Source organism: Haliotis cracherodii, unplaced genomic scaffold (assembly GCF_022045235.1).
Source record: "Haliotis cracherodii isolate W230 unplaced genomic scaffold, xgHalCrac1.p SCAF_1, whole genome shotgun sequence".
Lineage (NCBI taxonomy): Eukaryota > Metazoa > Mollusca > Gastropoda > Lepetellida > Haliotidae > Haliotis > Haliotis cracherodii.
Genome location: NW_027266264.1, coordinates 39,845,637 through 39,862,660, shown reverse-complemented (window position 1 = coordinate 39,862,660; position 17,024 = coordinate 39,845,637). Strand labels below are relative to the sequence as shown.

General features: G+C 38.3%; 1 protein-coding gene across 1 annotated transcript in view; it reads left to right on the top strand.

Annotated features, from left to right (window-relative positions):
• LOC139477877 (leucine-rich repeat-containing protein 61-like) overlaps nt 1-15,817 on the top strand; it is a 136,935-nt gene extending 121,118 nt beyond the window's left edge. Inside the window, exon 8 of the mRNA XM_071260310.1 lies at nt 13,806-15,817. Coding sequence (XP_071116411.1) covers nt 13,806-13,882 — 77 coding nt within the window. The 3' untranslated portion in view covers nt 13,883-15,817. The remainder of the gene's footprint in view (nt 1-13,805) is intronic.
• The last annotated feature ends 1,207 nt before the right edge of the window (nt 15,818-17,024 follow it).

Genomic DNA, 17,024 nt, shown 5'->3' with positions numbered 1-17,024 from the left:
GTTATGTAAACGACTCTCCCAAGGCAGTATTTTACCGAATATTTAAACATAAACTCCAGTTAGAAAATCATCTGCTGTCGCTACCCTGAAGACTCAGTATCCCGATTACTAAAATAAGATCCACAAACCATAGATTACCAATAGAAAAGGGGCGATGGGAAAATATACCGCGGGAAGAATTTGTAGTCACTGTAATAAACATGACTTAGGTGACGAATATCACTATCTACTAATATGTCCTTTTCTGCATAACTAGCGTTAGTTATATCTTCAAAAGAAGTATTTTACAAGACCTAGTGCGATACTACTTGATATGTTACTCAATACTGAAAGTTTATCAGATCAAAGAAAACAAGCACAGTTTGTAAAAGAAATCCTCAAGATGCTTAATTAAATGTATGAGTGTGTTGCAGTTAAACGTAAAGTCTCTTGCCTCGTGTCACCATACATCTCCATTTGTACCTTCAATATGTCATAGCTATGACCTTGAAGCGAAATATACGTTTGTTGCTTGTTATTGTGTTGTTGTTGCCCGCGAGTACACAGCCTTGTGTTTTGATGCGAGACGAGTCCGCGAGTAGCTGCATATTTCAACGGCTGCAGAGATAAACTTGCTCAACAATAAACAATTACTGCTTTAAATAAACAAAACAGGATTAATCACATACCTAGATTACCTCAATCTCATAAAATCTGATACAAGTTCTCGCTACCACTGAGGAGATCCCATTACAAGTATATATAGTGCAAACCGTAAATAACTTTGAAATCGTTGTCGGATTTTTCGAGAGATTTCTGGACATTAGACACTTAGCCTCTCTCAAACTGCCCACGACTGACAGTGAGAGTGTGTGTGTTTGGGGAGAGGCAGTAGCGTCAGTAAATATTCCTGTCAGACACACTTTCAGTGGCCTGTCAGTTATGGGTGATAGCATTCTTTACGTGTGTTTTGAATTTCGAGGCAATTATAGCTCTACAGATTTGTTTAGTCTCTGAAAATGAAGAGAGTATTTGGTTTTATCTATAAAATATGTTAATTTCAGAGACAAGATATTCGTCTAAGACATAGCATGTCGTCATTGTTACGGTTTGTGGCTGTTTAGTTTTGAGGCACACTCACCAAGAAAGGGTGATGACCAACAGTAACACCCCCCGAGACACCAACCAATTCCAGATGGGAAACGCAGAGATTGTATAAGAAGATATGAAGATAATATGGAGTAAAAGATATAGCAGAATCGCTGCAAACCCCCCTTCCCCACTCCTCACCCCAAACCCCCACGAGAGGGAAGCTATATAGTTTCCACCAGGTGGTATAAAGCGACTCCTTTTACGTTAATTTAAGCATGAATGGTTAAGGAATTAGAAAATATTATTTCCAAAACGTATTTCAAACTATTTCCATGCGAAACATGCGAGGCTCCCATATGTGCCACTAAGTTTTCAGGCTTTTTCCATAGGGACGTTTGCATAGACAACCCCATGTGTTAAAGGGAAGCTTTATAGTTTCCGAGACAGGATATAGAGCTACACCTTTTACTTCATTTTATGCCTAAATGGTTAAGTAAAGAGATGATAATATTTCAAACCCGTATTTTAAACTATTTCCATGCGAAAAATGCGAGGCTCCCAGATGTGCCACTAAGTTTTCAGGTTATTTCCATAGGGACGTTTGTATAGACAACACTCTGTGGTAAAGGGAAGCAATATAGTTTTAAAAAAAGGATATAGAGCGACTGTTTTAAAGTTATTGTATGCCTAAATGGTTCAGGAAAGAGATAATAATATTTCAAACACGTATTTTAAACTATTTCCATGAGAAACATGCGAGGCTCCCAGATGTGCCACTAAGTTTTCAGGCTATTTCCATAGGGACGTTTGCATAGACAACACCCTGTGGTAAAGGGAAGCTGTATAGTTTCCAAATGGGGATATAGAGCGACTGTTTTAAAGTTATTGTATGCCTCAGTGGTTCAGGAAAGAGAAAATAATGTTTCAAACACGTATTTTAATCTATTTCCATGCAAAACATGCGAGGCTCCCAGATGTGCCACTAAGTTTTCAGGCTTTTTCCATAGGGACGTTTGTATGACAACCCTCTGTAGTAAAGGGAAGCTATATAGTTTCCAAGAAAGGATATAGAGCGACTGTTTTAAAGTTATTGTATGCCTAAATGGTTCAGGAAAGAGGTAATGATATTTCAAACACGTATTTTAATCTATTTCCATGCGAAAAATGCGAGGCTCCCAGATGTGCCACTAAGTTTTAAGGCTTTTTCCATTGGGACGTTTGTATGACAACCCTCTGTAGTAAAGGGAAGCGATATAGTTTCCAAGAAAGGATATAGAGCGACTGTTTTAAAGTTATTGTATGCCTAAATGGTTCAGGAAAGAGATAATGATATTTCAAACATGTATTTTAATCTATTTCCATGCGAAACATGCGAGGCTCCCAGATGTGCCACTAAGTTTTCAAGCTTTTTCCATAGGGACGTTTGTATAGACGACCCCTGTGTTAAAGGGAAGCTATATAGTTTCCGAGACAGGATATGGAGCTACCTCTTTTACTTCGTTTTATGCATAAATGGTTAAGTAAAAATATGATAATATTTCAAACACGTATATTAAACCATTTCCATGCGAAAAATGCGAGGCTCCCAGATGTGCCACTAAGTTTTCAGGCTATTTCCATAGGCACGTTTGCATAGACAACCCCCCGTGGTAGAGGGAAGCTGTATAGTTTCCAAATAGGGATATAGAGCGACTGTTTTAAAGTTATTGTATGCCTAAATGGTTCAGGAAAGAGGTAATGATATTTCAAACACGTATTTTAATCTATTTCCATGCGAAAAATGCGAGGCTCCCAGATGTGCCACTAAGTTTTCAGGCTATTTCCATAGGGACGTTTGTATAGACAACCCTCTGTAGTAAAGGGAAGCGATATAGTTTCCAAGAAAGGATATAGAGCGACTGTTTTAAAGTTATTGTATGCCTAAATGGTTCAGGAAAGAGATAATGATATTTCAAACACGTGTTTTACTCTATTTCCATGCGAAACATGCGAGGCTCCCAGATGTGCCACTAAGTTTTCAAGCTTTTTCCATAAGGACGTTTGTATAGACGACCCCTGTGTTAAAGGGAAGCTATATAGTTTCCGAGACAGGATATGGAGCTACCTCTTTTACTTCATTTTATGCCTAAATGGTTAAGTAAAAATATGATAATATTTCAAACACGTATATTAAACCATTTCCATGCGAAAAATGCGAGGCTCCCAGATGTGCCACTAAGTTTTCAGGCTATTTCCATAGGGACGTTTGCATAGACAACCCCCTGTGGTAGAGGGAAGCTGTATAGTTTCCAAATAGGGATATAGAGCGACTGTTTTAAAGTTATTGTATGCCTAAATGGTTCAGGAAAGAGATAATGATATTTCAAACATGTATTTTAATCTATTTCCATGCGAAACATGCGAGGCTCCCAGATGTGCCACTAAGTTTTCAGGCTTTTTCCAAAGGGACGTTTGTATAGACGACCCCCTGTGTTAAGGGGAAGCTATATAGTTTCCTAGGCAGGATATAAAGCTACACCTTTTACTTCATTTTATGCCTAAATGGTAAAGTAAAGATATAATAATATTTTAAACCCGTATATTAAACCATTTCCATGCGAAAAATGCGAGGCTCCCAGATGTGCCACTAAGTTTTCAAGCTATTTCCACAGGCACGTTTGCATAGACAACCCCCTGTGTTAAAGGGAAGCGATATAGTTTCCAAAAGGAGATATAGAGGTTCTGTTAAAGAGTTATTTTATGCCTCAGTGGTTCAGGAAAGAGAAAATAATATTTCAAACCCGTATTTCTAACTATTTCCATGCGAAAAATGCGAGGCTCCCAGATGTGCCACTAAGTTTTCAGGCTATTTCCATAGGGACGTTTGCATAGACAACCCCATGTGTTAAAGGGAAGCTAAATAGTTTCCTAGACAGGATCTAGAGCTACACCTTTTACTTCATTTTATGCCTAAATGGTTAAGTAAAGAGATGATAATATTTCAAACATGTATTTTAATCTATTTCCATGCGAAAAATGCGAGGCTCCCAGATGTGCCACTACGTTTTCAGGCTATTTCCATAGGGACGTTTGCATAGACAACCCCATGTGTTAAAGGGAAGCTTTATAGTTTCCAGGACGGGGTATAGAGCGACTCCTTGTAAGTAATGATATGCCTAAATGGTTAAGGAATGAGATAATAATATTTCAAACCCGTATTTTAAACTATTTTCATGCGAAAAATGCGAGGCTCCCAGATGTGCCACTAAGTTTTCAAGCTATTTCCATAGGGACGTTTGTATAGACGACCCCCTGTGTTAAAGGGAAGCAATATTGTTTCCAAATGGGGTTATAGAGGGTCTGTTAAAGAGTTATTTTATGCCTCAGTGGTTCAGGAAAGAGAAAATAATATTTCAAACCCGTATTTCAAACTATTTCCATGCGAAAAATGCGAGGCTCCCAGATGTGCCACTAAGTTTTCAGGCTTTTTCCATAGAGACGTTTGTATGACAACCCCCTGTAGTAAAGGGAAGCGATATAGTTTCCAAGAAAGGATATAGAGCGACTGTTTTAAAGTTATTGTATGCCTAAATGGTAAAGTAAAGATATAATAATATTTCAAACCCGTATATTAAACTATTTCCATGCGAAAAATGCGAGGCTCCCAGATGTGCCACTAAGTTTTCAGGCTATTTCCATAGGGACGTTTGTATAGACAACCCCTGTGTTAAAGGGAAGCTATATAGTTTCCGAGACAGGATATAGAGCTACACCTTTTACTTCATTTTATGCCTAAATGGTAAAGTAAAAATATGATAATATTTCAAACACGTAGATTAAACCATTTCCATGCGAAAAATGCGAGGCTCCCAGATGTGCCACTAAGTTTTCAGGCTATTTCCATAGGGACGTTTGCATAGACAACCCCCTGTGGTAGAGGGAAGCTGTATAGTTTCCAAATAGGGATATAGAGCGACTGTTTTAAAGTTATTGTATGCCTAAATGGTTCAGGAAAGAGATAATGATATTTCAAACATGTATTTTAATCTATTTCCATGCGAAACATGCGAGGCTCCCAGATGTGCCACTAAGTTTTCAGGCTATTTCCATAGGGACGTTTGCATAGACAACCCCCTGTGGTAGAGGGAAGCTGTATAGTTTCCAAAACGGAGTAAAGAGAGACTATTTTAAAGTTATTGTATGCCTAAATGGTTCAGGAAAGAGATAACAATATTTCAAACCCGTATTTCAAACTATTTCCATGCGAAACATGCGAGGCTCCCAGATGTGCCACTAAGTTTTCAGGCTTTTTCCATAAGGACGTTTGTATAGACGACCCCTGTGTTAAAGGGAAGCTATATAGTTTCCGAGACAGGATCTAGAGGTACTCCTTTTATTTCATTTTATGCCTAAATGGTTAAGTAAAGATATAATACCATTTTAAACCCGCATATTAAACTATTTCCATGCAAAATATGCCAGGCTCCCAGATGTGCCACTAAGTTTTCAGGCTATTTCAATAGGCACGTTTGCATAGACAACACCCTGTGTTAAAGGGAAGCTATATAGTTTCCAAAAGGGGATATAGAGCGACTGTTTTAAAGTTATTGTATGCCTCAGTGGTTCAGGAAAGAGAAAATAATATTTCAAACCCGCATTTCTAACTATTTCCATGCGAAAAATGCGAGGCTCCCAGATGTGCCACTAAGTTTTTAGACTATTTCCATAGGGACGTTTGTATAGACGACCCCCTGTGTTAAAGGGAAGCAATATTGTTTCCAAATGGGGGTATAGAGGGTCTGTTAAAGAGTTATTTTATGCCTCAGTGGTTCAGGAAAGAGAAAATAATATTTCAAACCCGTATTTCAAACTATTTCCATGCGAAACATGCGAGGCTCCCAGATGTGCCACTAAGTTTTCAGGCTTTTTCCATAAGGACGTTTGTATAGACGACCCCTGTGTTAAAGGGAAGCTATATAGTTTCCAAAAGGGGATATAGAGCGACTGTTTTAAAGTTATTATATGCCTAAATGGTTCAGGAAAGAGATAATGATATTTCAAACACGTATTTTAATCTATTTCCATGCGAAAAATGCGAGGCTCCAAGATGTGCCACTAAGTTTTCAAGCTATTTCCATAGGGACGTTTGTATAGACGACCCCTGTGTTAAAGGGAAGCTATATAGTTTCCGAGACAGGATCTAGAGGTACACCTTTTATTTCATTTTATGCCTAAATGGTTAAATAAAGATATAATAATATTTTAAACCCGTATATTAAACTATTTCCATGCGAAAAATGCCAGGCTCCCAGATGTGCCACTAACTTTTTAGACTATTTCCCATAGGGACGTTTGCATAGAGAACCCCCTGTGTTAAAGGGGAGCGATATAGTTTCCAAGAGGGGATATAGAGGGTCTGTTTTAGAGTTATTATATGCCTAAATGGTTGAGGAAAGAGATAATAATATTTCAAACCCGCATTTCTAACTATTTCCATGCGAAAAATGCGAGGCTCCCAGATGTGCCACTAAGTTTTCAGGCTATTTCCATAGGGACGTTTGTATAGACAACCCCCTGTAGTAAAAGGAAGCTATATAGTTTCCGAGACAGGATATAGAGCTACACCTTTTACTTCATTTTATGCCTAAATGGTTAAGTAAAAATATGATAATATTTCAAACACGTATATTAAACCATTTCCATGCGAAAAATGCGAGGCTCCCAGATGTGCCACTAAGTTTTCAGGCTATTTCCATAGGGACGTTTGTATAGACAACCCCCTGTAGTAAAAGGAAGCTATATAGTTTCCGAGACAGGATATAGAGCTACACCTTTTACTTCATTTTATGCCTAAATGGTTAAGTAAAAATATGATAATATTTCAAACACGTATATTAAACCATTTCCATGCGAAAAATGCGAGGCTCCCAGATGTGCCACTAAGTTTTCAGGCTATTTCCGTAGGGACGTTTGCATAGACAACCCCCTGTGGTAGAGGGAAGCTGTATAGTTTCCAAGTAGGGATATAGAGCGACTGTTTTAAAGTTATTGTATGCCTAAATGGTTCAGGAAAGAGATAATGATATTTCAAACACGTATTTTACTCTATTTCCATGCGAAAAATGCGAGGCTCCAAGATGTGCCACTAAGTTTTCAAGCTATTTCCATAGGGACGTTTGTATAGACGACCCCTGTGTTAAAGGGAAGCTATATAGTTTCCGAGACAGGATCTAGAGGTACACCTTTTATTTCATTTTATGCCTAAATGGTTAAGTAAAAATATGATAATATTTCAAACACGTATATTAAACCATTTCCATGCGAAAAATGCGAGGCTCCCAGATGTGCCACTAAGTTTTCAGGCTATTTCCATAGGGACGTTTGTATAGACAACCCCCTGTAGTAAAAGGAAGCTATATAGTTTCCGAGACAGGATATAGAGCTACACCTTTTACTTCATTTTATGCCTAAATGGTTAAGTAAAAATATGATAATATTTCAAACACGTATATTAAACCATTTCCATGCGAAAAATGCGAGGCTCCCAGATGTGCCACTAAGTTTTCAGGCTATTTCCGTAGGGACGTTTGCATAGACAACCCCCTGTGGTAGAGGGAAGCTGTATAGTTTCCAAGTAGGGATATAGAGCGACTGTTTTAAAGTTATTGTATGCCTAAATGGTTCAGGAAAGAGATAATGATATTTCAAACACGTATTTTACTCTATTTCCATGCGAAAAATGCGAGGCTCCAAGATGTGCCACTAAGTTTTCAAGCTATTTCCATAGGGACGTTTGTATAGACGACCCCTGTGTTAAAGGGAAGCTATATAGTTTCCGAGACAGGATCTAGAGGTACACCTTTTATTTCATCTTATGCCTAAATGGTTAAATAAAGATATAATAATATTTTAAACCCGTATATTAAACTATTTCCATGCGAAAAATGCCAGGCTCCCAGATGTGCCACTAACTTTTTAGACTATTTCCCATAGGGACGTTTGCATAGAGAACCCCCTGTGTTAAAGGGGAGCGATATAGTTTCCAAGAGGGGATATAGAGGGTCTGTTTTAGAGTTATTATATGCCTAAATGGTTGAGGAAAGAGATAATAATATTTCAAACACGTATTTTAATCTATTTCCATGCGAAAAATGCGAAGCTCGTTTGTTTAGATAACCTCCCGTGTTTGAGGGAAGCTATATAGTTTCCAAGAGGGTGTATAGAGCGACTTCTTTTAAGTAATGTTATGCCTAAATGGTTAAGGAATGATATAATAATATTTCAAACCCGTATTTTAATCTATTTCCATGCGAAACATGCGAGGCTCCCAGATGTGCCACTAAGTTTCCAGGCTATTTCCATAGGGACGTTTGCATAGACAACCTCCCGTGTTAAAGGGAAGCTATATAGTTTCCAAAACGGAGTAAAGAGAGACTATTTTAAAGTTATTGTATGCCTAAATGGTTCAGGAAAGAGATAACAATATTTCAAACCCGTATTTTAAACTATTTCCATGCGAAACATGCGAGGCTCCCAGATGTGCTACCAAGTTTTCAGGCTATTTCCATAGTGACGTTTGGATAGAGAAAACCCCGTGTTAAAGGAAAGACATATAGTTTCCGAGAGAGGTTATAGATCGAAATGAATAACAACATGCAGATCAATTTTACAGGTTGGGAGTTATGCAGATGAAGCATATGACGTGACTGTAATTGTAACTGTAGACGTAACTGTAAGATAATCGTGTTTACCCTTGGAAATATATTTCTTTACCACTGTGTTGTATTTAACTTAGATTTTAAGGTAATGTTGCAACCATGTTTCATGTGTTGTTTCCAATGAAACTTTGATGATTGGTCACATTACATAACATTTGTAAAAGACGGGCATACAAAAGAACTACACAAAGGTCAAACTACTGATCCTTTAAATCCTATAGTAGCTTCACGCGATGTTATGCTCAGTTGGTTTATAAGATTATTTGATGAGAAACAAATTCATTATAACACAAGAACACACTGATATATATCTTTACTATCTATATGGCTACTTTACCTGTTTCATTTGGCACGCTTGGTGATATAATAGGTGGAACTAATTGAAGATCATATTGTATAATGTAAATGCATTCCCAGTCGGAAGTAAAGAAAGTAAAGACAGCTTCCAGATTAATTATCCTGCCGTCCTTGTCTTAATGAGTTAGGAGGTGGGAGATTTGTTCATGTGGACCTTCACTGAAGGAATTTCTTCTTCTTACTGACCCTGATACAAATATATATCAAATACAGCCCATGCAAGTCTATAATGTTTGGCAAGTCTAGATCACTGCAGTATCAGGGCCTGTACAAATCTGCTGAATTCACAAGCGAGCACAGAACTTGTAATTCTCAGTCAATCTCTAGCTGTCATTAGTGTTTAGTATTAGGATGTGGCGAACCTCCCCCCACACACACACACACTCCCCAAGACCCCACACTGAAACAAGACCTCTCGCTCCCGCTCCGGCCCTGCCAACTCACTCTGGCTAGAGAACCTGTGGGATTATATTGGAGACTTAGTGACATATATAAATTCTAGTTTCTTAACTTGTTTCATTGTTACCCTGGTGTGTAGAGAGGAGGATTTCTAAAGGTTTTACATTGCTGTGTAAGAATTGCTTTTATTCTTTTCTGCTTGTAAGAATGAATAGGAACATGGATGAGCTTATTGCTTCATCACTGATGAAATCAAACAGAGCATACATCCAAATCAAAAGACAGTCATTGAAGGTATTTACATGGTAAAGATATGTTGTTTAGCTCTCCAACCGGGAGTGGTAAATCGTTGACATTTGAACTTTCTCCCTATTTATACAAGGCAGTAGAAAACACAAGCCATGCTACTGTCATTGTTGTGTCACTCTTGATCCCACTTGTGAAGTAACAAACTGAGAAATGTGTGTCAAAAGGACTCATACTGTGTACCTGAATGATGTCGCACAGAAGGCAACACTGACGAATGATGACAGTCTTGTATCTACCATAGAGAAATTGACTGTCGATGACATAAGGGATGGATAAGGTCAAGTTGTTTAGCCATGGGAATCACACTAAATGCTGCCCCTAAGCTGGTACCTAAGCTTGCTCTCAAAATAGATTTCTGAACATTTGATACTTTCTGCCCTCAAAACTGACCCCCTGCTTCCACTGGGAGGGTGTGTGTTGGGGGAGAGGTGGTGGGGGCAATAAATTTTCCTGTCACACACACTTTCAATGGCATGCCAGTGATGGGTGATAGGATCCTTTACACTTGTTGTAAAATTCCAAGAAATTATAGCTCTACAGATTTGTCTAGTCACTGAAAATGAAGAGGGTCAATGGGCTCCTATTTATTATATTTTTATTAAGATAATTGAACCACTTTTTTTGTGTACGATATGCTCATTTCAGAGAGTATATGTTAGTCTAGTTCAGGGACCGCGCTGCAGTTTATTTGGAGATGTGGTATCAGATTACAAAAGTGCTGTCATCATTTGGCTTTGACGTGTCGACGGGAGACTGGCGTTGAGCAGCCGGCAGGGGTGGGGGTTGGGGTCGGGTGTGTGTGTGTGTGTGTGTGTGTGTGTGTGTGTGTGTGTGTGACCCAGAGGGGAGAAATAGAATAAAAACGCACAATAATTGAATTCAAAAGAAAAACACTGGAACATGCATGCTGAAACAGAGCAGTGAACTAAAATGTAAAACTCTAGGTGGCTAGAGGGGTTGGTGGTGGGGAAATTAAAGGAAACATTATTCAGGAGCTCTCAACTGTTTGGAGAATATTTTTAAAAGAGTTCAATTTAACTATATTGTCAAACTCCTCTCACGGCAGCATTAGAAATTGGCACTAGTCCTATAGTCCTTGCTAAATTGCCCAATGGTAAAGGTATCATAAGGACTAGTAGAAGTTGGCCTTTTTAAGGGTTTTGTTATATGCTATCATCATAAGGACTAGTGGAGGAAAACTGATAGTTTCTAACCATGCACGGTATTTACTTTCGAAACAAGAATATTATATGAACAGGGTGTTATATACTACCTAAATAATGTAACATATGAATAAGTATAATATATGGGAATAAGTACTATAATAAGACACAAAAAATGTTATCAATGCTTTGGGAAAAGCCTGTGTAAGTCTATGTCTCCTGACCCCCCCCCCCCCCCCCCCCGGTTCAATCAGATAAGGGACAGTCTCGCCACAACACAGCTGTTGCTGAAAGGGGATATAAACAATAACACAGAGATGTGGGTCAGCTCACTGGCACTTTTTACTGGCACATGTGCCGATCAGTGGCATGAGCCTTCCCCATATGTAGACATCATTTACAAAAAGTGTTGTAATGTCCAAAGCATAACGTTATCACAACGTTAATTTGCAACGTTGTTGTTACGTTGTGGAATAACGTTACAATGTAACATAATACTAACGTTGTAATAGAGATACGCAATTATGTTCTGGAAATTTTAGTATTAACATCACTGGCTGCCCCAGAGTTATGTCCCTTGAAACCCTGCAGTCCCTGACACTGACAAGGCCTGCTCACTGGCCTCCCTGGCAGTATTATTGGAAAATCACACTATCATTTTTGATGCACTTTTTCTACCAGAAACTTGCTTTTAATATACATTTACCATTGTAAAGAGGATTAAGTATACTTTAATATTCTTTGTTGTTATTGTCTCTAACCTTTGTCATTATCTAATTACAGGTGTTTACAAGTGAAATAAAACTTGAAAACACTGAAAAAATGAAAACAGACAATGAATTTTGGCTCAAATTGTATTAAAAATCACTAAAATAAATCACAGATACAAGGTAAACATAACACAGTGGTCTTGTCATCTTGGACGGCACAGGTAATCGCAGGTGTTACAGGTAAATTCTCTTCATGCACATCTGTAAACAAATAAACAAGTTTACAACTCTTGGTACTGACTTTGTTTTCTATACTGATGTCACATATTACTTATTATACACCTACAGCCTCTTAGGTAAACTTGTTAACACAGGCAAAGTTGTTAATGCAGGTAAACTCGTTAACACAGGTAAAAACACAAATATTTGATTTATTTTGTTCTTTTTCAGGATTTGAAACAAAAATTAAGTATTTAAGTTTTTAAAAAGTAATTTATCACATTACCTGAACATTGAACCACAGCTACTATAAGAATGACATCACAGGGAAGATATCACAGATTGATCTGAAGAGGGAAAGATTGTAAAAGGACAGAAAGATCGTAAATTCAAGTTCTGCAAATATAAAAGTTGTGATAACATATTTACAATACACTGCTATTTACAATTGCATAATAAATTAAATCAGTACTTTATTAAATCAATTAATAAATAAATAATTTTTACAGTTACTAAAATTTAAATTAAGATGTAAAAAACAAGAAAACAAACATGAATATAGAAATATATTTTATTCAAATTGAGCGAAATATAAGGGCATACGACACACCGGCAAACTACAATTCGGATTGCGATCAGAAAAAAAAATTTAAAAAAAGAAACAGATACGTCATGCCACTCACCTTTGTTGTTGTTGTGATCGCTCGTTCACGTGTAGGCTGCATTCTCATTCGTCGCACTGATAATCTGTTCAAACACAGAATCATTGTAAAACAATTGGAAAAAAATCAATAGCATGACTCTTCACTCACCGTGTCAATATATATATTCTTGAATCCGGTCGCCTCTTCAAAATCCCTCATGTCTCCACTGTTGTGGTCCCTCTGCCACTCCCATTCTTGAAATTTGGCGGGGGGGGGACACCTCGTCGAAACCGTCAAAATCTTCACCAAAATATTCGCGAAATTCCCTCTCCCCTTCGCTTAAATTATTCAATTCAAACACATTATTATTCCCGATAGAGTAGTTGTTAATCATCTGATCGCTATCCGAATCGTAGTTGGCCGCCATTACGCTTGATTTACGATTCAAGCGAGAAAAATACCTGTCGCGAAAACAGGTGACATCCGCGATTTTCGCGCCAAAAAGACGGGGAAATTCCATGGAATGACGTGTCAATCACGTTTCCATATTTAGATCGAGATTACACACGAGAAAGGAAGTAGAAAGAGCGATTTTGTAAACACGCTCGCGCCGCCCGATTTATCGGGCAGCCGTGTGTGGGGCTTGGACAGTTGTCGCCCGATTTTTCGGGCAGCCGGGTACTGGGACACGGTTTATGCTGCCCGATAAATCGGGCAGTCGGGGCGAAAGGGTTAAGAGATGAAAATTCAAATGCCGAATATACAGAAAGGTAATGCATTACTACCTTGGTATTCTGACAAATTCATGTTGATTTTGATAAAGCAGTTCTATTCCTTTATGACTATCAGGAAGCAAACTTTATAATGTTTCACCGACGTTTCAGAAACGTAGTTACAAAACGTTGTGCGATGTCCTATGCACAACGTTTTCACAACGTGAATGTGCAACGTGTGTGACACTGTCATGATGAATTCGTTTCCTGGCCATCAATATATTGTACTTGTGCAAAGTCGTTCTTTGTTTGAGTTTTTATATTCTTTCCCATGATAGTTAGTGATGCACAGGAGCTTGTTGACGCTGTCATTAGTGTATCATACACACCATCGGGACAAGTCAGTATGATTTCTTGTTGGGACAAATCTGTCTTTGTTTTGACTTCTATTTTTGATGCATCAGACATTTAGTATCCAATTTTCAAATAACCTCTGGTCTCATATTACACATATTTGTTGCAGACCTCCTGGCTAGCTGCAAAAGACTGTCAGAAGAATCTGAGGAAAAACTTCATTATAGTATGCTTGGATCTTCATAGCATCAACATCTTTTATGTAAACAACCACTATGATGTCCAAACCCAGAGAGAGTTGAATAGAAGCCAGGACAGACTTTCAAATAGACATCAGACTGACTTACTTAAACTTTGTGAGGTGCAGTAATCAAGCTGTATATAGACCAGCCCACATTTCAAGTTATTAACTCTTATTAAGACAAAACTAAACAACAAAGTAAACTGCAACACTGGGAATATCTTGGAGCTATTTTGAAGTTGGATTAAGCATGTGTGGGAGAATGGGGAACATGGCAATGTGAGGTCAGTGCTACATCTTGGAATCAGTTGGTATGTGCTCTTTTTTTTAAGGTTTCTGATAAGATAGAAAAGTCTCATTGACAGTATTTGAATACTGCTTTATGTCCTTGTCTTTCATGAGTACAGACTTGTAGCATGTCATGTCACAATTTTGATATTCCAGATTCAGAAATATGGCCTTAATCCTTTACACATCCACTAGCTTCCACTTAGTTTCCACCCTTGCCAATTGTAGCCTCCTTTTCTTGGCTTGATTGTGGTGTAGAAAATCAGTTTATCCCTGGTGATGAAAACTTGATATCCAATCAGATCTCTATTCTTATTTCGAGACCGGACGGCCTCTGTGGTCTAGAGGTAGAGCTTCCGCTCTATGGGCGGAAGCTCCGGAGTTCGATTCCCGGCCGTGTCATACCAAAAGTCGTTAAAAGATGGTACTTGTTGTTGCCATGTCTGGCGCTCAGCATTAAGGGTCTAAAACAAGGACTGGTTGGCTTGGCCTCAGTATAATGTGTCTGAGTAGGGTATTCATGTTAAGCTGTGGCATGGTATCTCAGTTGGCTAGCACTATAAATAGGCATCAGTCTGGACTAGTGCACGCACGCACGCACGCACGCACGCACGCGCATGCAAGTTGCTATATAAGTGCAATAATCTTGGACGCGATGTTAAACCCACTTTCACCTCACCTATTTCGAGACCGCCTCCAGGGTCTAGTGGTAGAGGGTTCCCCAGGTGAGTGAAGGTTCAGGGGTTTGATCCAGGCTGTGTCACACCAAAAGACATTGAAAGATGATATTTGTTGTTACCCAGGGGCAAAAACAAGCACTATAAAATTGGCATTAATCCGGACTAGTACAAGCAGCCACACACACAAGCATGCATGTTGCTATATAAGTGTAATAATCTTGAATGCAACGTTAAACCCATTTCACCTCTCCATCTTATTTTGAATGGGTTCACAAAGATGAAAACCCTGTCGATCAGATATCGAAAAGTTTTGAGATTTTTTCCCTGACAAACAAAATCACAGATCACAATAGTAAATTGTAACATTGCACATCAAAGTAACATGAAACACTCAGCAGGTGTTGTCTAAAAATACCACTGCATCAAGTCACTAAGTGTTCAAGTTAAAAAAAACAATGAAGTTTGGACATATCTATTTAAGTACTTGGGCAAGTAGACTGAAAACTTTTAACCACTTCGAAAATATTTGTCTTGATTTTTTAAATAATTTCAATGCAAATTCGACAGGATGGATGTGGCCCTGCAGTGATCATGTTTTTGGAACCCTGATATTAATTTTGTAAAACATTCTATGTCCAATCAATTGATCGATAACTGCAAGGTCCTCTCATATTTTAGCACAGAAAAGTAGGCTTGAATGGCAAGGGTAGAGACTAGGCATTTTTATAGGCTGGTGGAAATTATTGTTCCATGAAGATATATCCTTCAGGGCACAGCAAATTAAACATACTTGTGTCAGTAAGAAGTAGTGTACACCTGTTGGATAAGAGTCACATAGAACCAGAACTTGTGTGAATGAGAGCAAGTGACAGCAAGGATATTCTATTGTATTTATATGTTTATTACTCCTGCAAGTGTCAGTGTACATTGTTTACGAGAAAGTGTTTCAGATGACATGTCATGTCTCATCTTGTTTGCACAAATAAAGTATTTCTACGTATGTTTATATGACTTGTTATTTATTTGCAGACACTTCAGTACAAAAATTGCTATCATGTTACTATTTAATTTCACTCCATCCATACCTGGGAATACAAAAGCAAAACACCACGTACTCTTCAGTTGTCAAGGGATTTTGATGAATAATGTCATATTTATATTCAATGGAAATGATATTCTCCGTGGCAGTTGATCCTGATGCTGGAACATGATTGCAACAAGCCAAATCATCTTTGCTTTCCACTGATGCTTACACACTGTCAGACGATGCTTACACATGGTCAGATGGATGCTCCAGTGATGTTTACGCAACATGAACGCTCCAAGGACATTTCCAGAGGTGAACTTGCTGATCAGTGTCAAGGAATCTAAATACTTGGTACGATTGAGTGAAGCATTCAAACCAGCATATCTGATTTCTTGAATATATCGGGAGTTCCAAAAGTAGAAAGCCACTCTGCCATTATATTACTGTGAATATGTTGTTTATGAGCGTACTGTGTGGGTTTTCAGTTGTACAAAAGTATTAAAAAAATTAAGCTCTTCATTTTGGGAAGCTAACAGCTGATTGACTCAAGAACCCATGCAGCCTTCATTTAGTTCAAGATCCAAGGTTAAAGAGATGGCTTCCATATGGTCAGATGGATGCTTCAATGATGCTTAAACACTGTCAGACGATGCTTACACATGGTCAGATGGATGCTCCAGTGATGTTTACACAGCATGAACACTCCAAGGACATTTCCAGAGGTGAACTTGCTGATCAGTGTCAAGGAATCTAAATACTTGGTACGATTGAGTGAAGCATTCAAACCAGCATAGCTGATTTCTTGAATATATCGGGAGTTCCAAAAGTAGAAAGCCACTCTGCCATTATATTACTGTGAATATATTGTTTATGAGCGTACTGTGTAGGTTTTCAATTGTACAAAAGTATTAAAAAAATTAAGCTCTTCATTTTGGGAAGCTGACAGCTGATTGACTCAAGAACCCATGCAGCCTTCATTTAGTTCAAGATCCAAGGTTAAAGAGATGGCTTCCACATGGTCAGATGGATGCTTCCCTGATGCTAACACAGTCAGACGATGTTGACATATGATCAGATGATGCTTACACATGGTCAGATGATGCTTACACACTGTCAGAGGAAGCTTACACATGGTTAGAATGATGCATCACT